Below are 27,425 nucleotides of genomic sequence, written 5' to 3' on the forward strand. Positions count from 1 at the left end.
AGCTGGGAGCTTGTCTCCCGGCGGGACGTGAAGACCCTTCGCCGGGAGGTCCTTTCGGTGAAGCCGGGGGTCCCGAGGGCGGCGCCGCACCAGAGGTGGATGAACACCACCATCTCTTTCGGGCCATCCGACTGCCCGGAGAATATGGCCGGAGCTGGTGTGCTACCTTTAGTCACCGCTCCTGTCATATCCAACGTGAGGCTCTACCACGTGCTGATTGACGGTGGGGCTGGCCTCAACGTCATCAGTTATGCAGCATTTAAGCAGCTGCAGATCCCAGAGTCCAAGCTGACTCCCTCTCGCCCATTCTCCGGAGTGGGCCCACACCCGGTGTCCCCCCTGGGGATCATCACATTGCCGGTCACGTTCGGGACCGAAGAGAACTTCCGCACAGAGAGTGTCATGTTCGATGTTGCGGAGGTGAACCTCCCGTTCAACGCCATCATTGGCCGACCGGCACTCTACCGCTTCATGGCCATTGCCCACTATGGGTATTTGGTCCTGAAGATGCCTTCCCCTGCCGGAGTCCTCACCGTGCAGGGTGACCGCACCGCTGCCGTCGCTGCAGTTGAGAGACTGCATACTCTGGCGGCAGAGGCTGCACGCTCCGAGGAGGATCCGTCCACCTCACAACCCAGGGCGCCTGCAAAGGCTCCCAAGGTCCAACCATCTGATCCGGACCACGTTCCCGTGAAGTCGGTACAGATTGGAGCAGACTCCACCAGGACCACCCGCATTGCGGGGAACCTGGAGGAGAAATAGGAAGACGCGCTCATCGCTTTCCTCCGGGCAAATGTCGACGTGTTCGCCTGGGAACCGTCACAGATGCCCGGGATCCCCAGGGAAGTGATCGAGCACAATCTGAGGATCTTCCCCGATGCCACGCCGGTGCGCCAGAAGCCTCGGAAGCAGTCCGTGGAGCGGCAGAACTTCATCCGCGAGGAAGTCCACAAGCTCCTACATGCCGGCTTCATCGAGGAGGTCCACCATCCCGAGTGGTTGGCCAATCCGGTCGTCGTCCCGAAGGCCAACGGGAAGCTCCGGATGTGCATCGACTACACCAGCCTCAACAAGGCATGTCCAAGAGACCCCTATCCTCTTCCGCGTATCGATCAGATCGTGGACTCCACCTCCGGGTGTGATCTTTTGTCTTTCCTAGATGCATACTCTGGTTTCCACCAGATTCAGATGTCTAGAGATGATAGGAAGCATACTGCCTTTGTAACAGTAGATGGGCTTTATTGCTACATTGTCATGCCGTATGGTCTAAGGAATGCCTTACCCACGTTTGTACGAGCTATGAACAAAACCTTCGGTAATCTAACTAGAGACTTTGTTGAGGTTTATGTCGATGACATTGTGGTCAAGACTAAGGTAGGGTCAACACTAGTGGAGGACCTGTCCCTCGTCTTCGACCGTCTTCGCGCCACGCGCACGAAGCTGAACCCAGAGAAGTGCATCTTCGGCGTCTCAGCAGGGAAGCTGCTGGGTTTCCTAGTCTCACATCGAGGCATCGAGGCAAACCCAGCCAAGATCAAGGCGATCGAAGCAATGAGGCCTCCTGGCCGCATCAAGGACGTCCAGAAGCTTACTGGATCTCTCGCTGCTCTTAGCCGCTTCATATCGAGGCTGGCTGAGAGGGCCCTTCCCTTCTTCAAGCTGTTGAGGAGGTCCGGTCCATTTTCACGGACCGAAGAGGCTGAACAGGCCTTCCAGGAGCTGAAGCAGCACCTCACCTCGCTGCCAGTATTGGTGGCTCCAGAACCCGGTGAGCCGTTGTTTCTGTATCTTGCTGCATCTGCGGAGGCGGTCAGCATGGTGCTGGTCGCCGAAAGGATGGAGCAAACTTCCCAGGGGAGCACCAAGGTCCCCTTGGCCAAGGATGGTGAGCCGGACCCCGGACACGGGGGCCCGTCAGCCTCACCCCAGCTTGAAGGTCCGGATCCTGCACAGGCAGGTCCGGAGGAGCCTCATCCCAGTGGGAACCCAGAACCACTGGGGGCCCCAGGGACAGATGTAGTGGACAAGGGCGAGCCGGACCCAGGAACTAGGGTCCGGATCGTCCAAAAGCCAGTCTACTACGTCAGTGAAGTCCTCCACGAGGCAAAGGCCAGGTATCTTGAGACGCATAAGCTCATCTATGCAATATTTATTGCGTCCAGGAAACTGCACCACTACTTTCAAGCACACCGAGTTGTTGTAGTGACCTCTTACCCATTAAGAGTGATCCTGCACAACTCCAACGCCACAGGCAATATCGCCAAGTGGGCAGCAGAGCTGGCAGAGTTCCAACTGGATTTCCAGCCACGCCATGCGGTCAAGAGCCAGATCCTGGCTGATTTCATAGCGGAGTGGACTCCTTCCCCAAGCAACCCTGGGGGTCCGGTCATAAATGTTGGACCCCCGGAGCCGGAAATCAGAACACCAGTCTTCACCGAGCCTCACTGGACACTCTTCTTTGATGGGTCCGCCCGCGAGAAGTGGGCCGGGGCTGGTGTGGTCCTCATCGACCCAAACGGAGATCAGCTGAAGTGCATGGTGCACCTTGAGTTCAAGGCCACCAACAACATGGCGGAATACGAGGCTTTGATCTTCGGCCTGACGCAAGCCCTCTCATTGGGGGTCCGGCAGCTTCTGGTGAAGGGGGACTCCCAGCTAATCATCAAGCAGGTCCGAGGGGATTGCAGCTGCAACAATCCCCAGCTCGCGGCATACCTCATACACGTGAGGAAGCTCGAGAAGGACTTCGACGCCTTGGAACTGCAACACGTTCCCCGCGAGCACAACTCAGCAGCAGATGATCTCTCTGCGAGAGCATCTACCTGGGCATCTGTGCCTGAGGGTGTCTTTGAAAGACGGCTGCTAAAACCTACCGCCCAGCCTCCCAAGCCGGGTGAGGGGGATCAAGCTGGCACCTCGAAGCTAGCGGTCCCGGCAGCATTCCACCTATGGTGCCCAGCCGGGGCTGTGTGTTCTGTTGAGGAACCTGGTGTTCTCACAGAGCCACCCCCACCTGCTTTGGGAGCTCCCGATGCATGGATCTCCGAGATCCGGGACTACCTGAAGGATAACATCCTCCCTGATGACGATGTGTCCGCTGAGCGCATAGTCCGATTGGCTAAACGCTACGCGGTGGTAGAAGGGGATCTCTACCGCCGTGGCGCCAACGGAATCCTCATGCGATGCATTTCCCAGGGAGAGGGCCGCGAACTGCTCGCGGAGATCCATGGAGGCGAGTGCGGAAGTCATTCCTCCTCTCGCACGCTTGTTGACAAGGCCTTTCGGCATGGCTTCTACTGGCCAACAGCACTCCAAGATGCGGCTGAGCTGGTAAGGTCCTGCAAAGCATGCCAGTTCCATGCAAAGCAAATACACACCCCAGCTCAAGCTCTGCAGATGATTCCACCCTCATGGCCATTCGCTGTGTGGGGTGTGGATATCCTGGGGCCTTTCCCCCGGGCTGTCGGCGGATACCGGTTCCTCTATGTCGCCATCGACAAGTTCACCAAGTGGCCGGAAGTTACTTCTGCGGTGAATATTACTAAGAAATCAGCAGTCGCATTCCTCAGGTCCATTGTGTGCAGATTTGGCGTCCCAAACCGCATCATCGCGGACAACGGTACCCAATTCAAAAGCAGACTCTTCCAAGAGTACTGTGAGGACATCGGCATCCAGCTATGCTTTGCGTCCGTGGCACATCCCCGCAGCAATGGACAGGTTGAGAGAGCGAATGCAGAGATCCTCAGGGGACTCAAGACCCGCACCTACAACTGCTTGAAAAAGCATGGTGCCAAATGGGTTGACGAGCTTCCGTGTGTACTATGGGGCAACCGTACCACACCCAGCCGAGCTACCGGGGAGACTCCGTTCTTCCTGGTCTACGGGGCTGAAGCATGCCTTCCCCCAAAAATTCACCTGGGCTCACCACGGGTCCAGGCCTTTGACGAATCCATGCAGGAGCAGCTGCGGTGCAACGACGTGGACTTCGTTGACGAGCGAAGGTGGCGAGCAGCAATCCGAAATGCACGCTACAACCAGGCGCTCCGGCGCTATCATCAACGGTTCGTGCACAGTAGGGAGCTCCGGGCTGGCGACCTCGTCCTCAGACAGATCCTGAACCGAGCGGGGCTCCACAAACTCTCCCCCAGCTGGGAGGGGCCTTTCAAGGTTACAGAGGTATGCCGGCCCGGATGCGTTCGCCTCGCCACAGAAGACGGAGTGCCGCTGCCCAACCCGTGGAACATAGAGCATCTGCGTAAGTTTTACACCTAGGCAGAGCAGGGAAATAACTTTTCCTTTGTAATAAGATAGAGTTAGCGTGCGATCCGGAGCGGTTGAGGGCCACCCTCGTAAACCCGACCTCTGGCATCCATCGCACCAACGGCTAACGCGCGGCTCAGAGCGGTAGAGGTCCGACCTCATAAACCCGGCCTCTGGCATCCATCGCGCAAGCCATGTACATCGAGATTGCAAAGGAAAGATTTTCGCCTAGTTCTATCTTTGTGTCAAAGTTAAATTACGCATTTCGATTCTCAGAATTTTCGCTTTTTTCTAACCCCCGCGGGACCTCTACTCTTGTTGCTGTAGCTAAGATCTGCATTGACCTGCTGGACTACCGTACAGGTCCGGACCCTCTTGCTGCTGGAGAGGGGTCTGGACCCCTAGAGACCTACTCTGGGGAGCGGGTACTTGTTTTCTGGGGTGGTTCGGAGCCCAGTGTAGCCGCTTAGCTGGTTCCGTACCCAAAAGCCTGCACTCTCCACCACCCTGTAACGAGTGCTCAAGTACCTGGAGCCGGGTAATTGGGGGCCCGGACCTCGTCTCAGCTCAAGAGCTGGCTTCCTATGTCCAACACGGCATGTCCAGCACTGTATCTCAAAGGATCGAGCACAGCAAAGTGACCTCACCCACTGCTGCGAAGGGTCTGGGACGGTGAAGCCAGGTCCGGAAGGATCGTGCTGTTTCCTGGAATGGTCCGGAGCCCTGCGTAGCGCCTTAGCCTGGTTCCGACCCTAAGCCTACGCACTCCACCACTCTGTAACAAGCACTGACCAACCTGGACCTGCGCATCTTGAGCCCCGGACCCTGTACCAGCCTGGCACTGGTCAGGGATGAGTCCCGCGGGCCTGCTACTAAGCTGTGAATTTGAAGTGGTATACAGGTTAAGCCTCCTCTAGGGTGGTAGCCAGCCTCAAACCATTGAGCCTACCTACCAGGGGGTCCTAGCGTCCGCTTCAAAGCTTTCATGCAGACCAAGGTCCAGTTTCAATGGTAGACAGACTCAAAACAACTGAGTCTATCTCCCAGGGGGGCCGAGCATCCACTTTGTCCCAGACACCATGAATGGATTCTGCATGCGCCAAACAGCTAAGTTGCAGTATCATTGCTACCATATAAGCGAATTTGATTCTTCTCTCTGTAGTTCTGTATGCTACGCAGGGAACGAGACGCTTGCTCGTCTTACAAACTATGTGACACCTATGCCCAAGGAGGTCCGGAGTATCTTCTACGGCTCACGTGGCAGACAGGTCCAAACAACAGAACCTATCCGCCAGGGGGCCAGGGCGCCGGGGTGCCGCATACCGCAAATCAACAACCGACAAACAGCTAAGTTGAAGTTTCTTCTATTTCAAAAACTTTCAACTAATACAATGTTTGTTACATAATGCAAAAGGAAAAAAGATTCAATTCCCAGCCTAAGGGTCCGCAGGCTCTCGCTTGAAGTAGGCGGCGACGAAGTCAACGACCTCCTGCACGCTGTCCCGAGCGGCGGCCTCCGTCTCCGCTACAGGGCCATCGATCACGGGCGCCAGCGAGATGGTCGGGTCATGGCTCCGGAGGCAGGTCAGGATGTGCTCCGCCACCAGCCGGATCAGCTCGCGGCCCTCGGACTCAAGCTGTCCAGCAAGGACTGGCCCCAGGCGCTGGAGCCTATCCGAAGCAGAACTCAGCACCGGGAGGGCGTCAGCTACCGAAGCTGGCGGCACCGCCACCTGGATTGGGCTCAGACCAAGTGGCACCAGCGCCAGGCTTGCTTCGCTTGCCCAGTCAGCAATCCGCTGGGCCTCGACGCGCTGGTCTTCCTGATGCTTCTGGACCGCCTCCCGGACAGCCTCCTGCACCCGGATGTCCAAGGCCGCCTTGGCCACCTCCACCTCGCGGGACCTCTCCTCGAGTTCGCGGGACCGCTCCTCCAGCTTGGCCGCCTTCTGCTCTGCATATGCCTTCAGCTTCTTGAGCGACTCTCGCTGGCGCCCGAGCTCCTTCTCTATGCCGGTGGCGTGGGCCTCCCGCTTGGCGAGGGACTTCCGGCCCTCCTCCAGATCCGCCTCGTCGGCAGCCAGCTGGCTGGCTCTCTCCTGCAGTTGCTCGCGCCATCCCTGCAGAGTCGCAGAGAAGACGTCGAGCTCCTGCCTCCGGAGCTCGAGGTCCTCGCTGCGAGTCTCCAGCTCTGACTGCTGGGCTGCGAGGTGGGCCTCCAGGTCGGATCGTTGAGCAGCGAAGCCAACAACCTCCAGGGTGAAGTCCTGCTCCCGCTGCGCCAAGGATTTCTCTCGGTTTGACACCGCGAGCTCTCGGTCAAACACCTTCTTGAGGTTGACTCGGTAGGCCTCTTGGTCCGCCTTGAGCTTTGACCGAGTTTCCGCGGCGTGGGAGGCTTCAGCCTTCGTGAGCGCCTCCAGGCGGGTGTGCCAGTCAGAGAGGCGCTGACGCTCGCTCTCCAGCGCAGACCACTCCCGCCCGAAGGCCACCTCGGCTGAGGAGGTTGCCTCCTCGATCGAACGCCGAACTCGCAACAGCACCTGAGGAAGCGGAGTCGCATCCTCCTCCGGGGATTGGAGCTGCAGGAGCCGCCTGCCAAACACCACCTCCAACTCTTCCTCCGCAACAGGACCGGAGCTGGAGGTAGGGGCTTCCGCTGCGGCACTTGTCTCCGGCGCCTCCGCCGCCGCCGAGTCGGGAGCGGCCGGGCCCAGCTCCGGCGCCCCCGCTGCTGCCGAGTCGGGCGCGGCCGGGCCTAGCTCCGGCGCCCCCGCTGCCGCCGAGTCGGGAGCGGCCGAGCCCAGCTCCGGCGCCCCCGCTGCCGCCGAGTCGGGAGCGGCCGAGCCCAGCTCCGGCGCCCCCGCTGCTGCCGAGTCGGGCGCGGCCGGGCCCAGCTCCGGCGCCCCCGCTGCTGCTGAGTCGGGAGCGGCCGAGCCCAGCTCCGGCGCCCCCGCTGCTGCCGAGTCGGGCGCGGCCGGGCTCAGCTCGGGCGCCCCCGCTGCCATCGAGTCGGGCGCGGCCGAGCCCTGCACTAGCACCTCCACCACCGTGTCGGGTGCGGCTGCACCCAGCACCGGTGCCACCGCCGCCGCCGCTGCTGCACTGAGCACTGCAGAGTCTGGAAATGGCATGACGGTCAGCATCGCATCATGTGCCACGGAGTAAGCAGCAGGACGCCGTACCTGAGGGTCCCGCACCTGCTGCCACCGTCGCTGTCGATACCGAGGTCGCCGCCGCCCGGGCACCTGCTGGTGTGCCAACGGTGGTAGAAGAACCGCTGGGGCGGGAAGCCCTGGTAGCAAAGCAGAAAAGCCATCAACGAGAAAAACGACCAAACAGAACACCAGCGCAAGGGAGGAGAGCAGGATGACACTAACCCAGCAGTACCGGGTACCCAGCGTCCCCGGAGCCCGGGCCTCTTCTCTTGCGGCTGCTGCTGTTGCTGTTGCTGTTGTTGCCCCTGCAGCTGCGATGCGGGCGCAACCCGGGCCTGAACCCGTTGTTGCTGTTCCTGCGGCTGCGGCATGGGCGCAACCCGGGGTCGCACCTGTTGCTGCTGTTGCCGTCCGCGTGCCTCCTGCCGCTGCTTTTGCGGCTGCTCCTGCTGCTGCTGCTGTTGCTGCCGGCGGGAGGAATTCCGCGGCGGCGATGGTGGTGGTGCAGTCGCCCCAGAGGATGCGTGGGGGCCGGCAGCCCGGGAGCTACCCTGGCCCGCGCCCTCAGAAGACCTCTGGCGCTTCGCGGCGGGCTCCGAGACCAGGGTCCCGTCGGCCCGGAGTAGCCTGCGCCGGCCTCCGTCGCCCGACGATGCGCCGGAGCTGTCTTGTGCCCGGCTGGAGCCGGCTGTGGCCGCGTTGCTAGCCGCGGCCTGCTTCCCCTTCGTGGTGGCGCCGGATCGCGCAGCGCTCAGCATGGCCTGATCCCCGGATGCACCCGAGATCCGGAGCCCGCGGTTCGCATCGCCTCCGGTCTGGCGTGGGGCCAGTCCCCCGTCGTCCAGAGTTGGCAGGGTTGCCAGCACCGCCACCCTCGCCGGGTCCTCGCAGAGGGGGACTATGCTCTGCGGGAGGATCAGGTTCTCTGGGATGAAGGCGTCTCCCGTCACGTTCCGCACCAGGACCTCCAAGGCCTCCTGGGTCAGATCGCTTCCCTCCCCGCGGTGGGTCCTGCTGCAATCGTTGAGGCCGGTGAAGCTCCACGCCGGTCGCGGCCGCTGCTTTAGGGGGGCGATCCGGCGCTTCACGAAGTCGCCGAGCACGTGCCATGAGGTGAGGCCGCTCCCTGCCAGTGACCTGATCTTATCCAGCACGGAGTCGAACTCCGGCTGCAGCGATGGCTTGGCCCTCCAGGATGCTTTATCGGAGGCGGGCCCCGCGGTCGGCAGGACAAGGCTCTCGTTGGCTTCGGCGGTGGCGATCAACCAATCCCTGCGCCACTCCTCCCACTTCCCGCCAGCCAGGCCGGGAATGTAAGGAGTCGCCAGGTCACTCCTCACCTGGAAGTAGTACCCTCCCACCTCGTCCTTGCTCCTTCCGGATCTCACCAGAATGAAGAAGTAGCGGAAGAGGATGACGCAGGGCCGAACTCCCACGAACATCTCGCATAGGTGCACGAAGATGGACGTCAGGAGGAGGGAGTGCGGCGTCAGATGCTAAAGTTGGAGGCCAAAGTCTTCCAGCAGCAGCAGCAGGAACGAAGAAATCGGCAGTCCCACGCCAGTGGAGATGTGCGAGATGAATAGCACAAACTCCCCGGCGCGGAGGTTGCCAAGGGGAACCGAGCCTGCTCGCACCCCCCAGCCGGTCTCCTGAGCGCTCCATCCCAGCGGACGGCGCACTGTGTTCAACTCTCCCTCGGTCTAGTATCGGCGGGGGTGAACAAGAGATGCCATTGCTCAGTGGAGATGAGAGGCAGCCGGCGCGAGGGAACAAAGGGCAAAGGAGGCTCGAAGGCAAAGGGGCGCAAAGGTTGGAAGGGAGAAGACGAATGCGGGAAAGTAACCGCGGAATGCGGTACACCCCATTATAAAGCCTGACTCAACCGGCGCGCCCCGGAACCGTCGCTGGAACCCAAGCGACGTCCGCACCTAGTGTTAACCGCCCATTCCATGGCAAGGGGGGCCCAGGCCCACCTGTCAGGGAGAGCGGGTAACCAACAGAGGTGAGAAAAGGCGGGATCCGAACCGCCGCCTGCGCGCGTGAAGCGAGGCGGAAGCTGAACTGACGTGCGCGCATTAATCGCAGGCGTGGCCGAGCTTTTCGGGAACTGCGCCGGTGGTAAATATTTCATTTACTCCGGCCGCAACAATGCCGAGCGGAGCGCGCATGACTAGGTGAACCACTATTATGCGTGGGGATTGTGAGTCAGTAAGCCGTTGCGATGTGATGAGGCAGCAACCAACCCAAAGGGTGGTCAAAGCCGGTCAAGACCCCTGCGGAAAGGAGCTTCAAGCTATATAGAGCCAAATTGCAGAAGTGGCCCCACTTGTGGGTTCGTACCTCCCCCAAGGTGGGCCCGGGGGCCACTGTCGGTACCCTGTAACAGGGATACCCACTCTTACTGCAGCAAGGCAGGACCCGCGTAGTTATCCGTAGCTGCGCGGGAAAAACGGAGTAGCCAGGCCCCACAGGCCAGGTTTTTCCCTCACCAGGCCAACGGCCCCGGACCGTTCCCCGCCTGAGGATGGGTCCGGTGACGCCACGTGTCTCCACGGAAGGGAAGCTCCGAGCTGACCGCCGAGGCCTCGGACCCCCAGAGGGGTCCGGGACCTCCTGCGCCCGTCCGGACTCCCCTCACCGTGTAGGGGTCCGGAGCCTCCACATGTCCCGGAGACGTAGGATCGTGCGCGAGTCTTCCGCAGGAAGACTCGCCCACCTACCGCATTTAATGCGATGGACAAGGCGTGCTCTGCCGACGCGGTGCGCAAGACAGCCTTTTGTCAGGCCCCGCTGCGCGCCGCGTATTACCAAGGAGCACAGTGCAGCCGCCTGAGCCGCGCCCGCGCATAGCCCGTCTGCAGCATTAAGTGGATACGACATCACGGCACTTTTCCATCATGCCGCCTACGCCGCAAGCTACACCACCCGCTTAAGCAACGAGACGGGCGGTGCCACTAGCTACGACGAGCCTGACCTGACAAGACGATGCTAGGACATGATGGACGAAGGGCTCCGGGAGCAGGCGAGGGAATCCAAGAGAGAGATCTCCTTTGCCTGCAACGTCATAATGTATGAGCAGTACGTTAGGTCATACTGCATCGTTGGACCCACCTGTCGGGGATCCAACGGCTGTGTACGCGCCCCCTTGAGATATAAAAGGGAGCCGCACGCTGTGCACAGGACCATCTCCACAGGACAGACTCAAGCTCTCGCACCTTCTCACTCTCGTGGAAAGGCAATACAACACACAGTGGACGTAGGGTATTACGCTCCGGCGGCCCGAACCACTCTAAATCTTGCTGTGTTCATCGTGTTCTTGAGAGAGATCGATCTAAGACTAGCTAACCCCCGAGTACACACCCTCTGGGCTAGGGCGGGTGCCTTCCGCCACCCGGCCGTGGTTTGCAGCACCACGACAGTTCCTAATTGAATTTGTGACACATGGTTGACTGTGTGTGCCCTATATCCAACCTCAACCAACAGCTGCATGATGTTGCTAGTCAAGGATGGTAATTTTGACAATAAAATCCAGTTCCATACAAAATGTCCTATGACAAAATCATGGGAGAATACTTTGTGTGTGAAGACTACATGAAAAAGATGCACATTTAGCTAAGTACTGTTATACATGAGTTTTCTTTTTCTACCCCATGTGCGCCCTGGTCCTTGTTCGGATCATATGCTGGTTGCACGAATAGGTCATACGTGAAATCGTTCTCTAGATTAGTAATCAAACGAGGTATGTGTGTCTCGTTCTAAGGTATATCTAATCTTACTATTACTAATTGGAGGCTCCTTTTGAAGACTTTAGTTGAAGCCACCTAGGATCCTAGGTGGACAGTCTAGAAAAATAGAGAAATTCTACAAATTCTCACAAAAATCAGAAACATCCGGCCATCAATTCGGCAACTCTAATCATAATAGCCATTGGATCTGTTATCTTTTTTTAATAAATTACTCACCTTGCCATTATGAAAATAGACTAAAGTAACCCCCTAAACATGTATCTAAATTAGCCAGCTCTGTCATTGTAAAAAATAATCTAAAATAACCCCCTAATCTTCATGTAAATTACCCACTTATGCCATTATAAAATAATATGAAATAACCCCTAAATTTTCATATATATTATCCAATGATAAGATAATAAAAGTTAAAATCAACCCCAAGTCTCAAACAAAATTATATTATTATGATAAAATCTTAAACCGCGTCAATATAAAATTCTAAATTACTATTCCTATCATTATTAATACATTATTTATGTTATTATTTATATAAACATATATACTAACCATAAGGTGTTTGTCACCATATATCATGTATAAGAGAAGAGATAAGAATACTAATTTTTATGTTGTTCACATAACTCAAACAAAATGTTCAATTAAACACATATCAAACATATATGGAGGTGTGATGCAAAGTAAGAAAATTGTTAGTAACTAAATCTATCACATTTATTATAATTATATAATGATAAATATGTATCTTTACAGTACTGGATTAGAATATTTAATTGGTTAAAGAGATCGTGAGATATATAATTATTAGATATCTCTAACTAGCCCATGCGGAAGCACGGGTTCATAGACTAGTTCCGTATAATTACACATACTCCCCATAGTAATAAAACAACATCCAATTTTCCCTCGCTCTAGCTTGTTATGTGTTCAAAATGAGTTCTCGGGATGAAAATTCAAACTAGGAGAGTATAAATCAGACCATTCCTACTTAGGCCCTGTTCGTTTTTCTTTCCCTTCATTCCACCCCATTCCACCCGATTCTAAAGAAAAACGAACAGGCCCTTAGCTTGTGGATCAAAACGTGATTGCAATCAGAACATGATTAACTTAAAAACAATGGCTCTTGATTGAAATGGACCAACCTTTGTTGCATCCACCGTCAACATTATTATTACGAAGGACATTCAAATCTCTAAAATGAAAGAATTACACACGTATATACACAACCTTCTCAACAAACAAATTAAACTAAGCCGATGATAATCTGTTTCCGCTACACCAACGTGCTGCAGGCTAACGTGGAAGGGTTGAAGAGTGCGGGGAGCAGGTACTTTCTCCCTTGCGCTCCATTGGCGTTGTAGCTGGCGCCGCTCGCTTGGTCAATCTTCAGGTTGCCGGCGTAACCCGGGTACGAGCCGCTCCCGAATTGTCCCGGGCACGCCGTGGCGGCCTCCAGCGGCGCGTCCCTGGAGCCCTGGTAGTACGCGTCGCCGAACGGGTTGGTCACCACGCCGGCGAACTCGCTCGCCAGGTTGACGATCATGCCGTCGACGGCGGCGTCGCCGTTGGGCGGCATGAGTGGCGAGCCCTGTGGGCCGTACTCTGGCTGATGGAACGGCCATGCGCACTGGCCGGGGCACTGCGTGGCCGCGTTGCCGACCCAGACGTACGCCGTGCCGGTCTGGGCGTCCGAGCTGTGCAGGCCGCACTGGCTCAGGCAGAAGCCCTCCACGGTGACGTCCTGCGCCGTGAACACCAGCGCGACGCCGCCCTTCTTGGGCTTGGCCCTCGCGGCCAGAGCGGAGACCTGCGCCAGGGTGAGCGACCTGCCCATGGAGCAGTTGTCGTCGGACACCTGGCCGGCGAGCAGCACCTGGGTCCTCTTGGCCTCGCCGGCGGCGGCATTGGGCGTGGCTCGCGCCGCCTTGGACAGGTACTGCTGGTCGATGGTGTTCCACCATTGCGCAACGGACGGCGAGGCGGCCTGGGGCATCATGGTGAGCGAGAGGACGAAGTCGTAGATGATGGTCTTCTGCACCTGCGTGAACTGGCCGTACCAGAGGATGGACACGGCGATGTCGCCGTGGAGCACTGGGCCGTTGTGGTAGGAGAGCATGTCAGCTGGGTTGGGTTGGTACAGCTCCATGAGCCTCCTTGCCCCCACAGCGAGCTGCGGCGTGCTCACAAGCACCACTACTACTGCAAGCACCAACGACTTTGCACAAATGGCAGCCATTGTAGGCTAGCAAGCGAGCAGTGAGTAACGCTCCAAGTGTGGCTAGATAGATTTAGAGGTGTGTAGTGTAGTGACAAGTGTGATTGATCAGTTTTCTGATGTTGGGTGATGAACCAAATGAAGCGCAGAACCACACATTTATATTGCTGAGCTGTTGGGGGTGAGCCTAGAGCGTAAACAAAGTGCAGGTCAGCGGATCACCACGACCAGACTGGCGACAAGGCTCTGATTCACCTCCCCGGCTGCGGATTCAGCAGACAAAACGGCCGCATGTGCGAGAGGAAGGCTCTCAATCTTATCGGTGCCAGGGAACACGCCGAAATTGCCCGTGGATCGAAAATTGCCGCTTCTGACATGCACAAGTAGCCCTGCTAATGGGTTGGAACTCGCATCATATCCAACCCCACCCAAAATTAACATATTTAGATACCCAACCCCACCCAACCCAATTAGTTAATTTCTCAACTCTAACCAACCCGCCCCATTATAAACGGGTAACCCATAAAAACCCATGGGTTCTACTATGCAGAGGAATTTAGTGGTTCTACACTTAATATGGGGACCACATATATGTCTAGCCACACTACTTTGCACAGAGTATCTGTCAGTTATATTGACTCATCTCTAAAAATTTCAGTCAATTTCGATAAAATTTTATAGTGTGAACGCGAAATTTTAATTCTAGGGTCCGGCTCTTGATGTGGAGCCCATGTATAGTTCTAGCCACGCTGCTTTGCACAGAGTAGCTGCCAGTCGTACTGAGTCATCTCCAACAAATTTCAGTCAATTTCGATAAAATTTTATAGTGTGAACGTGAGGTTTTAATTCCAAGGTCCGGCTATTCATGTGGGGGCCACAGGTAGTTCTAGCCACACTGCTTTGCACAAAATAGCTGCCAGTCGTACTGAATCATCTCCAACAAAATTCAGTCAATTTCGATAAAATTTTCTGATATAAACACGTGGTTTTAATTTCAGAGTCCAGCTCTCATGTGGGACCCACATTTATATATAGTTATACTATTTTGTAAAATGTATCCATTTCAACCCACCTCAACCCGCATTTATATAGAACCCGCCCCGACCCACCCCATTAACTAATACAACACATTTTAACTCATCCAAACACACTCCATTTCAAAACCCACCCCATAAAACTCATTTCAACTCAACCCATTAGGAGGCCTATGCACAACCTGTACATGTCGCTCTTGCGGCGGCGGCAGCTAGGTGCCCTGGCTGAATCCAGGAGGCCGGGGAATCTGTTTGGCGAGCGGCGTTTCGGCGTGGCGGCAGCCGGCCGCTCGTGCGTCGCATCGCGATGTGCCTCGGCCACGTCGGCGGATCCAGCCTCGACCAGGTTCGGAACGGCCCGCCACGGAATGCAGCCTTCACTGGAATCGGTCTACAAAGAGGAAAATCCAGAGGCTGGGAAATCTGTGCGAGCGGCATGGCCGCAGCTTCCCTCCGTTGAACAAGCCCTCACGAAGAACACCTCCCGCAGTCCCTCGGAGGAACCAGAGGCGCTCATCATGAAAGATCGCCAGGATCATCTTCCATCCATATATGTTATTTCCTTTAGAGATAAGAGAGTGCTCAAGTTATTTATGTAATACAACTGTCGTAACATTTCGCATTCTCCTCCTTCTAATATGATTTGGCAGTGCTCCTGCCCACTGTTCAAAAAAAAAGTCTTCCATCCATATCCGCCGTGGTAGGTCCTCGCCAGGGCGCCACCACGCGTGCACGCCGCTTCGAGGGAGACCAGCCCCCGTGTTTTTTCAAAAGAAAATTTTGGTTTACACCTTTAAGTATCACAAAATTCAATTTTCAGCATTTATTTATTAAATCAAATAACAGAGACTATTCAAAACCAGACAAATTTAATCCCCTAGATGATTTCGAATGTGGTTTTCCATTTTCTAAGAATTAAAGATATTCAAATTTATACTTAAAAATCTATAACTAATTCATTTTAAATCAAAAAATTACGAATGTATATCAAACTTTTTCTAAAAATTTAACATATCTATTGACACAATACTTGTCGGTTATATATATCTAGTTTTTTATGTTCATAATATTTAATTTATTGTAGTTATGCCTATTCTTGTTGAATAATTGAGATTCAAATAGAGCAATAATAGGTAGGCTACATTTTTAGAAAAAATTTGGTACTAGCTTTCATATTTTCTGATTTAAAACTAATTAGTTTTGATTTTTAGATCTAATTAGAATTTTCTATTTTTTTTGAAAATACAAAAACCACATTCGAAACCACCATAAGGGCCAAATTTGTCCGATTTTGACAATTGGATAGTCCATATTATCCTATTTTATAGTTGAAGGTTAAAAACTGAATTTTTACTATAGTTCGAGAGTGAACATTGAATTTTCCCCCTTTTTATATATAGTCCTAGTTGTTACATTATCCTCTAGCTTGGATCACGATTAATAGTAGCAATCCAGTTCAGAAGGTTATGAGAATAATTAAGAAATAATTTGTACATGACATCCTAATTCCGATCATAGCCACGACCGAAATGTATCTGGGCTGATGGCTGAGTGGCTGCCCTCTCTCTCTGCCTTGGCTCCTCCATTCGCAGGCAGCCAGCTGGCCGTTTAGACCTGGACACGCGCGGTGAAGTGGTTCGGACTTCGGAGCGGGAGAGAAGACGATTGGGGCTACCCTTGGCCTGGGCGCCGTCTCCCTGTTCGCCGGGACCTCTCTTGGCCATGGCCCATGGTGCTGAGGGTTGAAGGTGCCCGCGATGGAATGCAGAACCAATTCAACACCACATTCTTCTGTCGAGGTGGGGTGAGTCTAGAGCATAAACAAATTCAGTGCAGGTCAGCGGATTATCATCACCAGACGGCGGCAGAGCTTGTTTCCGCTTTCCCGGCTGCGGATTCAGCAGACAAAACGGCCGCATGTGCAAGATCATGAAGGTTCTCATCGACCTTCTCGGTGCCAGGGAACACCCTGATTTACACAGCCTGTGTCGCTCTTGCGGCGGCCAGCCGCCCTGGCCGAATAACACCGGAGAATCTGCTCGACGAGCGGCGATTCGGCATGGCGACAGCCGGCAGCTCGGGCGTCGCATCGCGGACAGGCAGGCTAGATGTGCACGGGCCACGTCGGCGGATCCCGCCTCGACCAGGTCCGGTCCGGAACGCCCCGCCCCGGAATGCAGCCTTCACCGGGACCGGGAGCCCCACGGAGGCGGCCGTATGTGGCGCCCGCGTTTGCGGACAGAAATGGCATCCGTGGCAAGTGGCCACCTCCTTTGGGGAATCGGGGAGTCCAAGCCGTCTGTATTGCTGGCATCTGTGTGTCTGACCCTTCTCTACAGAATACCGAGGAAAGTTCTCGTGAAGCAGTGTGGCCAGTGGGGACGTGACGACGAGCTGCTGGGATAGGGACCTCGGGCAGTTCCGGCGGTTTTGCACAAAAAAGGATGAATCCGTCGATGTGGTGTGCTGTTAGCCTGTTATGGCTTGCTGAAATCTGCTTCCAAGATATACAAACAAGATGGTTATTTAATTTGATTAAGCATTCTCGTGACTACAAGTAGGTTGTTGCATTTCGAAAAATCACTAGAAGTGATAAGAAGGTTATTTAATTTGATTTGACTTGATAGCTAGTCAGACATTTAACTGATCAATTATGGACAATCAGCTTAGAGAATCCTGGATTTTTTAGGTCCCCTCGATACTCAGCTTAGAGAATCCTTTTTCCTTGCTAAACATTATTGTGTTTTTTTCTTCCTTTCTACTACTCCATGTTTCTTGGATGGGGACGTTTCTAGATATCAGCTGCCATCTGAGCACATGTTGGCGCAATATGCGCGGAGAAAAAGAATTGCTCACCTCACGCATAGTCATCGCCCATTCTGAAACAGAGATCCCTTCGAAGTGGAGTATCAGTACCGCCATCACACAGCATGATACATGCGGACATAGACAAGATGAATCAGCAGCATCAGCATGGCTCAAACCTCAATTGATACTGCAAAAGTGGATTCTTTTTATTGTTCATATGAAACAAAAATTTAACCCTTACTACAGTATACACTTCCAGTCACTCGCATATGTACGGTGCTACTACACGTTTCTGTCAGGATTGTTTACTTAGGCGTTACACCAAAGTTGAACACGTGGATGTTTCAGGGTCGAACAGCGCAGGAAGCAGGTACTTCCTTCCACTCGCGCCATTGGCGTTGTAACTCGCCCCCGTCGCGCGATCCACCGCCAGGTTGCCGGCGAACCCGGGGTACGCGCCGCTGCCGTAGACCCCGGTGCAGGAGGTGGCGGCCTCCAGCGGCGCGTCCTTGTCGCCCTGGTAGAACCCGTCCCGGAACGGGTTGGTCACCGTGCCCGCGACCATGCTGGCGATGTTGATCACCATGCCGTCCATGCCGACGTCGCCGCTGGGCGGCACGAGCGCCGGCGTCTGGGGCCCGTACGGGGGCTGGTGGAACGGCCACGCGCACTGGCCGGGGCACTGCGTGGCGGAGTTGCCTACCCAGGCGTAGGCTGTCCCGGCCCTGGCGTCGGAGCCGTGCAGGCCGCAGCGGCTCATGCAGAACCCCTCCACGGCCACGTCCTGCGCGGTGAGCACCAGCGCGATGCCGCCCTTCTTGGGCCCGGCCCGCGCCGCCAGCCGCGGGAGCTGCGCCAGCGTGAGGCGCTTCCCCAGCGAGCACGCCTCGTCGGAGACCTGGCCGGCGAGTACCACCTGCGCGCCACCGCTGCCCCTCCGCGGCGCCTTGGACAGGTAGAGCTGGTTGACGTTGTTCCACCACTGCGAGACGGACGGGGTGGGCGCCTGCGAGGCGGCGGTGAGGGACTGGAGGAAGTCGGTGACCACGGCCTTCTGCGCCGGCGTGAACCGGCCGTACCAGACGATGGACACCGGGATGCTGCCCTGCAGCACGGCGCCGTTGTGGTAGGTGAGCCGCGCGCTGGCCGGCGGCTTGTACAGCTCCAGCAGCCTCCTGCTGGCGCCCGCGGAGAGACGTGCCGAGCTGAGGAGCAGCACGGAGATCAGCACGAGCGCGACGTGGCTCATGCCGTGCCGAACGCGAACGCTACCATGAGGCGATGCCATTTCTGATTTCTCAGGGTGAAATTGGCGAGGACTAGCTGGTGCTGGTAGTGGGAGGCGGTGATCGTGGTTCAGTGGCAGCCGTACTGCAGGCTAGAGTGGTTTTGGCGTGCTGTTATGTGATTTCCGAAGGGTGATGGGATTGGGTATTTATAGCTGCGAATTCCGCGAGTATCCGGTAGTTTCGTGAAGCCTTCCACGCCCATCCCTGGAGTGCCTGCTTGCCTGCCTTTGTTTTGGTTTCGGAGTGGCAGCTCTGAAATTGACTCGGTGGGAGGCAGCTGGATGCGTTTCGGCCCGAGGCCGACGCCGATTGCGTTGTCGCTTCCACGCCAGCCAGCCACCATGCATCCATGCATGAGGGCAGCAAGGCCATTGTTTTCCTCCCTGCAGTAGTAGCTGGACAAGGCGTGTTGACCAAGTTGCATCGGCCTCAAATTGCTCCCACGCTCTGTTTACACTCGTTCACTGCATTCAGCCAATAATATTTTTCTTTCACACCAAACCATACCAGCCACAGCACAGCGAACATAATCTTAATTCCTAAAAATTTTTCTACAGTATCCGTCACTTCGAATATTCGGACACATGCATGGAGCATTAAATGTAGTTGAAAAAATAACTAATTACATAATCCAACTAATTAGCATGAGACGAATCTTTTAAGCCTAGTTAGTCTATAATTGAACATTAATTACCAAATAACAACGAAAGTGCTACAATGTCAAAACTCAAACATTTTCGCGAACTAAACGGGGCCTCAGTATCAAGTTGCGTTTTGCGATGATCAGGAGCCTTAGCTTGTTGCCAAGGTCGTCACTCTGAATCTCAAGGCAGACAAATAAAAGAAGGTCCATACCCTAGGTCAGCAGTCAGCAGTGGTTTGCTGTGCAAGTGCAATGGCATGGATCGAATGGTGTTTTTTCTTTCTTGAAATGCCGGGAATAATGCATGCTTTCTGGAGGGGAAAAGCCTCATCCATTATTCCACACGCGCACATCTGAAGATTTCTTTTAGCATAAAACCCGTAACGGCAACCCAAATTCATTCCCTGTTTTCTGGACGGACAACAATGCAGTACAAAGTTGCAAACTAAAAACCGTGACAAACAAGCAGAAGCGCAATAAAATTTCAGTTGTGCCTCCTCAACCATCGGTGAAAACGAGCAGGGTGGTAGACCTAGGCAGAGAATGCCTCGGCCTCGTTCCGGCCTGATGAATGGCTGAAAGCCTGAAACGAGCTGGAATTCTTGGTGCAAAGAGACCAAGGCTCTGTTTAGATACCTAAACTTTTAGGTGTAAAATACTATAGCATTTTTGTTTATATTTAGTAACTATTATTTTGTCATGGATTAATTAGGTTCAAAAGATTCGTCTCGCAAATTATAGATAAACTGTGTAATTAGTTATTTTATTTAGCTATATTTAATACTTCATTCATGTGTTAAAACATTCGATGTGACAAGAAATCTTATAAAGTTTTGAAATTTTGAAGATAAGTAAACGAGCCACAATTTCTTGCTAGCCAGCCTGTTCGCGGCCTGTGGCGCAGCGGAGACTTCATTCTGCACAGGATCCAAGGCCCGCGGACCGCGGTGTCTCCTTCTCGTCCCCATGGTTATCCATCCCGGTTCTTGACAACCCAACAACCAACTCCAATCCAACGCTAGCCATAGCCAGGCCAGAGTAGGATTAATTAGCACTCACGGTCGGCCACTAACCATTTGTTAATCAGCATGCTCTAACCTGATCCCCGATCGAGGTCGAGGGGATCACCATCACACGACGATCTTGTGCAGGATATGGTGGTGGTGGGCCATGACCCAGCGAGATAAGGCCGTCTGGGGCGAGAGGCTAGAGGACAGGGGGACACGCGCGGGACACGGCGCAGCCGGGTTTATGAGCCCTAGGAGCGTCCTGCGAGGTGACAGCCTGGCGCCGCATCCCCCCGCGCCGGAGTCCGCAGAGAAGTGGTGTGGCCGTGTTCATTGTTCAAGACCGGCTGCCGTGCGCGTGTACCCGTACCCGCCGGGGGCTCAGCGCCGCTTGTACATCACTCTACGCGTTGCCATTACTCCGTTCGTCAGGTACTCTCCTCCAACCTGACTCATGGTAAAATTACTGACGATGTTACTGCACTTGTGGAGGAGTACAGGGGTAAAAGTAAAGGGAACATATCTAGTGCAAACTAAGGACCTCGTGCAAACCCGTGCAAACCTACTAAACAAAGTTTCAAAAAATTCTGAAAAAATCATGAATGTGCTTCTAAGATTACATCATCTATATATAAAATTTCATGGTCAAATTCGTTTTACTCTAGAAGTTACAAAAAAGACAAATTTGAGATGCATTTGAACCATTATTGTTGTCAGAAAATTTGTCTTTTTTGTAACTTCTAGAGTAAGATGAATTTGACCATGAAATTTTATATATAGATGAGTTAAGATGAGAAGCACATTCATGATTTTTTTCAGAATTTTTTGAAACTTTGTTTAGTAGGTTTGCACGGGTTTGCATGAGATCCTTGGTTTGCACTAGATACGTTGCCAAAAGTAAAATAGTAGGGTTGTGTTTAAATCCGTAAAATGTTGGTAAAAAGAGTCACATCGGATACTGTAGCACTTTTCATTTTTTTTTGTAATTGTTGTCCTACCATGCCCTAACTAGTCTCAAAAGATTCGTCTCGTTGTGTACATCAAAATTATACAATTATTTTTTTATTTACTTATATTTAATACTCTATTCATGAGGCAAATGATTTAACGTGATAGGTGAATAGTGAAGTTTGGAAAGAGAAATTTTGGAACTAAACACAGCAATAGATTTCGAGTGCGAGCTGCGGTGTCCCGAACACCGGCTTAAATTGCTGCTAGACTGTGCCTGACTGTAAAATGACAGTACGTCGTCAGTAGTCATGGCTGTTAAAGGGTAAAGCAGTACTCCTGCATAGCTACGGCTTGATTCAAAATCATCACGAATCAATAAGTACTCCCCGTAACCTCTTTGATACTATTAGCTCTGCTCCCTGCTCAGGATTAGCTGCATTCCCTGCACTACATAAGTTTTTTTTTTCAACTTTATTCAGAGACAGACGAGCTTGCCGGCTGCGGAATTACCTTACCTGTACGGGCCGTGCGGCCTTACAGTATTAATTGGGCTAAATTTACGGATCTACTACTAGTAATCTAGCCCTAGCAGGCCTGCGGTGTGTTCGGATGCTTCTACGTGGGCCGCGGGCTCCCCTGGTTAGACATCTGAAGATTTTACAGGGAGCAGGTAGACCGTCCTCAGCCCGGATCACAAACAAATGAATCGCCAATTCGCCATAAACGCCTGCTTAACCGTTGAACTTTTTTTTAAAAGTTTTTAACCGTTGAACTAACAGCTGCCGCACATCAATTCAGCAAAAGTTACTCGTGCCAGAACACGCAACGAACCGACGATCGACGGCTAATCCAAAAGGCTTTCCAAGGTGAAGCACCATTTTCCGAACTGCATTCACATTCCGTATTCGGCTTGGAACAAGTCGTCTGCTAGCTGGCTCTCGCAAGAAACGGGCCAAGAAAGTGTCGCAGCAGGACACGCCAAAAAAGAGACGAGGGGATCGGTACTGGCGTGATGGCTTCACTTCACATTTATGCACGCATCAAAAGCTCATGCATGAATGGATGGCCGGAGCTAGCTCGCCGGTCGCCACATTCAAGAACGCGGCGACCCTCTTCGGCCCTTCGACATCGTCGCATCACCATCCAACGGTCGCCAGCCACGCCGTCGCGGATAAGGCCAGCCGCCAGCCGCCGGCCTCTGTGTGGAGTGTGGACTCATCGCCCCGTCGGCGTCCGCCGCGTACCGTGTGGGTGTACGCGTGTCCACGCCCGACCGGCCGGCTGGCGGCCGCGGCCGCTAGCTAGCAGCTGGTGGGCACGCGAGCAATGAGCGAACGAGCCCCGTTCACGAGCGCGTCGTGAGGGCGCTAGGCGCCCCCGGGGCCGCAGCGCGCCAGCGCCTGGCCGCTTCACCACCAGCTGGCCGCCGGCCGTACGCGGATCTTCAGGCGAGCCCACACCGGCGGGTCCGCGGAGCAGGAAAGCGCCGGGCGCGGGCCCGCTGGTGGCCCGCTGATGACATGTGGGGGCTGCTGTACCTCGGGCTCGCTTCGCCGCCGTACGCCGATGGGCCTCGTCGGAGATCCCATCGACATCGACCCATCCGATCCGATCGCGCGAGTGCCGTCGCGTCGTGCCGTCGTCTCCTCCCCCGATTGGCAAATCAGCTGCCGAGCTCCACTAACCCCACAGTGACCATCTGCCCGGTCGCAGCATTGTGCATGTGTGGATCCATGGTCAGTTACGTACGGTTCGGAGAACGATGCAGTTGGTGCTCGCCTTAGAGCCGGGGCTGCTGGGATCACGGCTGTAATGGCAAGGACGATCCCAACCCGACGGACCACCTCGCTCCAGCATTGGCCATGGAGATCTCGGATCGACCGGGTCCCGTCCCACCGTTTGCCGTGTCGATGGGAACATGGAATGGTAGGATCGATCAGCTTCTCACACCCACTCCCTTGCCATCTCCGTGGTCAGCTTCTTCTTCCGTCCTCTCGCCACCCATGCAGGCCGAGGCCAGCAGCAGCCTGGCTGGCAAGTTACGCGGCGAGGCGATGGATCGGACTGAGCGCGAGCAGTGCGCACCAACTGTTCGAGTACCGGGGGATACTCTGCTGACTGCTGCCCCCCACAGCTCTTGAAGCCGGGGAGCGGGGCCCATGAACCAGTGACCTCCAACGTTCGGAACCCGCCGGGCCCGGCCCAGCACTGACCACCCCTCCCCAACGTTCATATCCCCCGCTGCCTAAAATTTCAAGCGCATCGAGAAGCCCACCTGCTTTTACCCACTCCCGGAGTCCCCACTTTGCCAGTCCCCCCCGCAATGCCCAACTTGCCACTGCTTTCAAGCCGGCGCGCGCGGGCATCCGAGGCGGCGACTGCCTGGGCAAAACGGTAAAGCGGCCGCCCCGCTACAGCTGGGATCCAGCAGCGCCACGCAAAGCCAGCTGTCAGTGACCGTTCGGAGCAGCCCCGCCAAGCCAAGGACGCCCCCCCTCTTTACTTTGGGTCTTTGGCCCAGAAAGTGCTCTCCCCCTCCTCATACGGCACGCGCAGTGCCAGCCGAGCCCCTCCACCTCCACGCTCCACTGTCTCGCCCTTCGCCAGCGCGTGGCCTCTATAAACCCCCCGCTCGCTCCACACCAAACCCATCGCTCAAGCTCCAAGCAAGAAGAGCCAGCAGAAATCACTCGGTTAAGAACACACCCACACCAATCTCCATTAGAAATTTTAGTATTGGATTGGAGCCACCACCACCACCACCAATGGCTTGTTCCACCGCATCTCTAGCGGCGACGCTGCTGGCGTTCGCGCTGCTGTTCCAGGCCTGCCTCGCCGGGAGGCGGCTCACCGCGCTCGTGCAGGAGCCGGCCATCACCATGAAGTACCACAAGGGCGCGCTCCTGTCGGGCCGCATCGCCGTCAACTTCATCTGGTACGGCAACTTCTCCGCGCCGCAGCGCGCGGTCATCACCGACTTCGTCTCGTCGCTGTCCGCGGCCCCGGCGGCGGGGCAGCCGGAGCCGTCCGTCGCCACCTGGTTCGGGACGGCGCGCAAGTACTACGCCAGCTCCAAGGCGCGGTTCCCGGCGCTGCGCGTCGGCTCCCACGTCCTCGACGCGTCCTACTCCCTCGGCAAGCGGCTCACGGACGGCGACCTCCTCAAGCTCGCCGCCAGGGGTGCCCCGAGCCGCGCCATCAACGTGGTGCTCACCGCCGACGACGTCGCCGTGGACGGGTTCTGCATGTCCCGGTGCGGCACGCACGGCGCGTCCCCGCGGTCGCGCTCCGGCCGGTTCGCGTACGTGTGGGTGGGCAACCCGGCGACGCAGTGCCCCGGCCAGTGCGCGTGGCCGTTCCACCAGCCCGTGTACGGCCCGCAGGCGGCGCCGCTCACGCCCCCCAACGGCGACGTCGGGGCCGACGGGATGGTGATCTCGCTGGCGTCCATGATCGTCGGCACGGTGACCAACCCGTTCGGGAACGGCTTCTACCAGGAGGGCTCCGCCGACGCTCCGCTGGAGGCCGCCACGGCGTGCGCCGGCGTGTACGGCAAGGGCGCGTACCCCGGGTACACGGGGTCGCTGCTGGTGGACCAGGCCAGCGGGGCCAGCTTCAATGCCAACGGGGCCCACGGGAGGAGGTACCTGGTCCCCGCGCTCGTGGACCCGGACACGTCGTCGTGTGCCACCTTGGGGTAGGTTTTGGTGGCGTGACTAGTGTTTTTGTGAAGGCCTGAAGGGTGGTGTTACGGTGGAGAGTGTTCCACACGGCCGTGTCTGTAGTTTGTAGTAGTGATGACGGTGGATTCTTTCATTTGTTCAATGAAAAAAAAGAAAATATTTTCGCGCATATCCTGTCCGCATGCTTGCTCGATTTTATAAATTTGTCAGAGCATACGAGTGGAAATCATGTGCTGTTCTCATGTTCTGCACCTGTTCGTGCAGATGGTAAGTGTTCATTGTACCGAGGGGAGAAAAAAGATACAAGCATAAACAATAAGACGTGCAGATGGTAAGTGTTCATTGTACCAAGAGAAGAAAGAATAAACATAAGACTTGTTCAGAAAAATAAAGTTTCCGGGGCAAAGGAAAGTGGGAAATCCGCGAGCATGTTCCCTCATGTCATGTGCGACCAAATTGTTGATACCTTCTTCGATGTGCCTCGAGTTGTGCAGTAAAACCACAATACAACACGCAGGGTTTAAGAACAAAAAAACACGTATAAAATCAGAAACATAACCAAGTAGAGGGACGAAGGCAAGAACAACTAAGAACAAGGGCGGCAGACAGGGAAAACGCATGCGGCGTGCGCCGGAGTTGCGTCGGCCCAAAACATGAGCTCGCTTCAGAAAGGCTACACTACATACACTGGAAAAAGAAAAAATGGCAGTGCTCTTCGGTTCTTCATGGAATTACTGTACATCTAATGCTCGGTTTATCTTCCCCAAATCCGTCGGATCCGGAATCGGGGTTCACAAAAGGCTTGTGGTGTATCTGTACTCTGTAAGACTGTAACAGCAGTTCGGCGTAGTAATACCCTTGTCATGCATCATGCCATACGAAGAACTCTGCCTCCACGTGAGAAAAAACGAACCTCTATTTCTTCAAAAAAGAAAAAACGAACCTGTTTCCGGTTCACCGAAGGTCTTCGCTGCCGCTATCACTATTCAGATATAGGGAATTAGGAAGGCTCTCTTCAGTTCAGGACATGTAAGTTGATAGAGAATTAAAAATATTTAATTCATCCAAATGACACAAACCGACCTTAGCTCAGTTGGTAGAGCGGAGGACTGTAGTGTGCGCAGATAAATCCTTAGGTCGCTGGTTCGAATCCGGCAGGTCGGAATTAATTTTTGGTTTTCCAAACGCGGAATCTTTTTTTTGGAGTTTTTGAAGGATAATTCCCTTGATCAAGGTTCAGGGCTTCATTTTCATCCCTATAATCGCATCGGATTTTGATTTCCATTCGTTGCCGAGAAGACGAGAACGATAAAACAAGGGATTTCTTCAAGAATTCGGCAAGACGGGCCGGTAGCATCAAAGGGTGGAGGTTCTACGCCAACGTTTTTGCGTAGCCCAGCTTGGACTCATGGCAGGCCCAATTTGATCTGCAACTCGAAACACACACACGGTGCCGCCCGTACGAAGCCCAATCCACCCATCTCTCTCCCTTGTAAGCAGCAACCGCGTGCTAGTCCCCTGCGGCTGCCGCTCGATCATCCACGGCGTTGCGTTCTTCCCCGGCGAATCCTCCGTCCAGCCCGCCTTCGAGAATCTCCGCCCTGCTCACCCGGCGTTCGCCACTACCTGTCCGTGCCCGTCTGATGGAGGGGGACGGAGAGAAGAGGTCCTTGGAGGGCCTAGGTTTCGAGGAGTTGGAGCGCATCTTGCCGATCTGCCCCCGTCAATGCCTGACCTGCCTTGACCCCCATCGTCCTGGTTGGTGTCGCCGCTAAATTCGAAGTGCTTCTCTCTCTGAATTTTCGGGGCATGTTTCCCCTATACGTGTCGTAATATATCCCACATAGACAAAAGCTCCATCTTACTGTTCGGCATCACCAGCCAAAGGGCGAGGGAGAGGTGGCTGGGGAGGCCATCCTTGGACCTCCACTGTACAATTGGACAGTAAAGTGAAGCCACGAACCAACGGTGCACTTGGCCCAGTTCATGTATTCAGTTATGGTGTGGAGGCAACTGTTGATGTTAAGGTCAAACGTGCTGCAAAAGGCTAATCTGAAGGCGGCAACTGCGTTTACAAACCGGCAACGTGATGCGATTCTGCAGTTAAAACACACCAGAGGACTTGCAGTATCTGTGCTTCTACAGCGGAGCCTCAGTGGCTTGCAGTCTGTCTGAGACTCTGAACGCTTGGCCCCCAGACAAACACACTGAATAACGTCACTTGGGACGTAACTTAGGAGATGCTGGAGATCATGGTGAAAAGTAAAGAAAGCATGACAAGACGGCCAAAATAATCAATCATGCTAACTCTATAACTCAGTTGTTTTACTCGTATATTCTATCAGCACAATGTACCGAAACTTTAAACTTATGGCCCTTGCTTCATGGCTAAAAGGTCCTACTTGCAGCAACTTTTGAATAGTTTACTGATGCTTTGCGTGCACCAGCTACAGAGGTTTGTCGTCTGGAAAGTCTTGGGACCGCCGCCTGTTGCTTCCATGAACGCTCCTCATGGTCGCCATGCACCATTTTTTTACTCCCCCGGCTGATGACTTCCCGTGCCGATCTGCCTGCCCGTCTTTGCCGCGTGATTGCACAGTGTAAAGCGTCATTGCTAAACAGGGCGGC

The 27,425-nt window shown here is 54.7% G+C and overlaps 3 protein-coding genes and 1 non-coding gene across 4 annotated transcripts; 2 read left to right on the top strand and 2 right to left on the bottom strand.

Moving 5' to 3' along the window:
- Positions 1–12,290: 12,290 nt before the first annotated feature.
- LOC120657742 (protein PHOSPHATE-INDUCED 1 homolog) lies at positions 12,291–13,488 on the bottom strand. The gene has a single exon (XM_039936171.1). It carries the CDS (start codon positions 13,401–13,403, stop codon positions 12,441–12,443), a length of 963 nt encoding a protein of 320 aa, XP_039792105.1. The 5' UTR covers positions 13,404–13,488; the 3' UTR covers positions 12,291–12,440.
- A 3,917-nt stretch (positions 13,489–17,405) lies between these two features.
- On the bottom strand, positions 17,406–18,736 carry LOC120642322 (protein PHOSPHATE-INDUCED 1 homolog). The gene has a single exon (XM_039918784.1). The coding sequence runs from the start codon at positions 18,510–18,512 to the stop codon at positions 17,541–17,543; it is 972 nt and encodes a 323-aa protein (XP_039774718.1). The 5' UTR covers positions 18,513–18,736; the 3' UTR covers positions 17,406–17,540.
- A 4,913-nt stretch (positions 18,737–23,649) lies between these two features.
- LOC120642332 (protein PHOSPHATE-INDUCED 1 homolog) lies at positions 23,650–24,966 on the top strand. Its single transcript, XM_039918792.1, has one exon. It carries the CDS (start codon positions 23,880–23,882, stop codon positions 24,813–24,815), a length of 936 nt encoding a protein of 311 aa, XP_039774726.1. The 5' UTR covers positions 23,650–23,879; the 3' UTR covers positions 24,816–24,966.
- A 909-nt stretch (positions 24,967–25,875) lies between these two features.
- TRNAY-GUA lies at positions 25,876–25,961 on the top strand. The gene is given in 2 exon segments: positions 25,876–25,912; positions 25,926–25,961. It is a non-coding gene; the product is annotated as a tRNA-Tyr (tRNA).
- Positions 25,962–27,425: the final 1,464 nt, after the last annotated feature.

This window comes from Panicum virgatum, chromosome 1K, assembly GCF_016808335.1.
Source record: "Panicum virgatum strain AP13 chromosome 1K, P.virgatum_v5, whole genome shotgun sequence".
NCBI classification, from domain to species: Eukaryota; Viridiplantae; Streptophyta; class Magnoliopsida; order Poales; family Poaceae; genus Panicum; species Panicum virgatum.

What these genes read in the sequence shown, in the direction of transcription:
- LOC120657742 (XM_039936171.1), bottom strand. Translation starts at nt 13,403, where the DNA reads ATGGCTGCCATTTGTGCAAAGTCGTTGGTGCTTGCAGTAGTAGTGGTG.
- LOC120642322 (XM_039918784.1), bottom strand. Translation starts at nt 18,512, where the DNA reads ATGGCATCGCCTCATGGTAGCGTTCGCGTTCGGCACGGCATGAGCCAC.
- LOC120642332 (XM_039918792.1), top strand. Translation starts at nt 23,880, where the DNA reads ATGGCTTGTTCCACCGCATCTCTAGCGGCGACGCTGCTGGCGTTCGCG.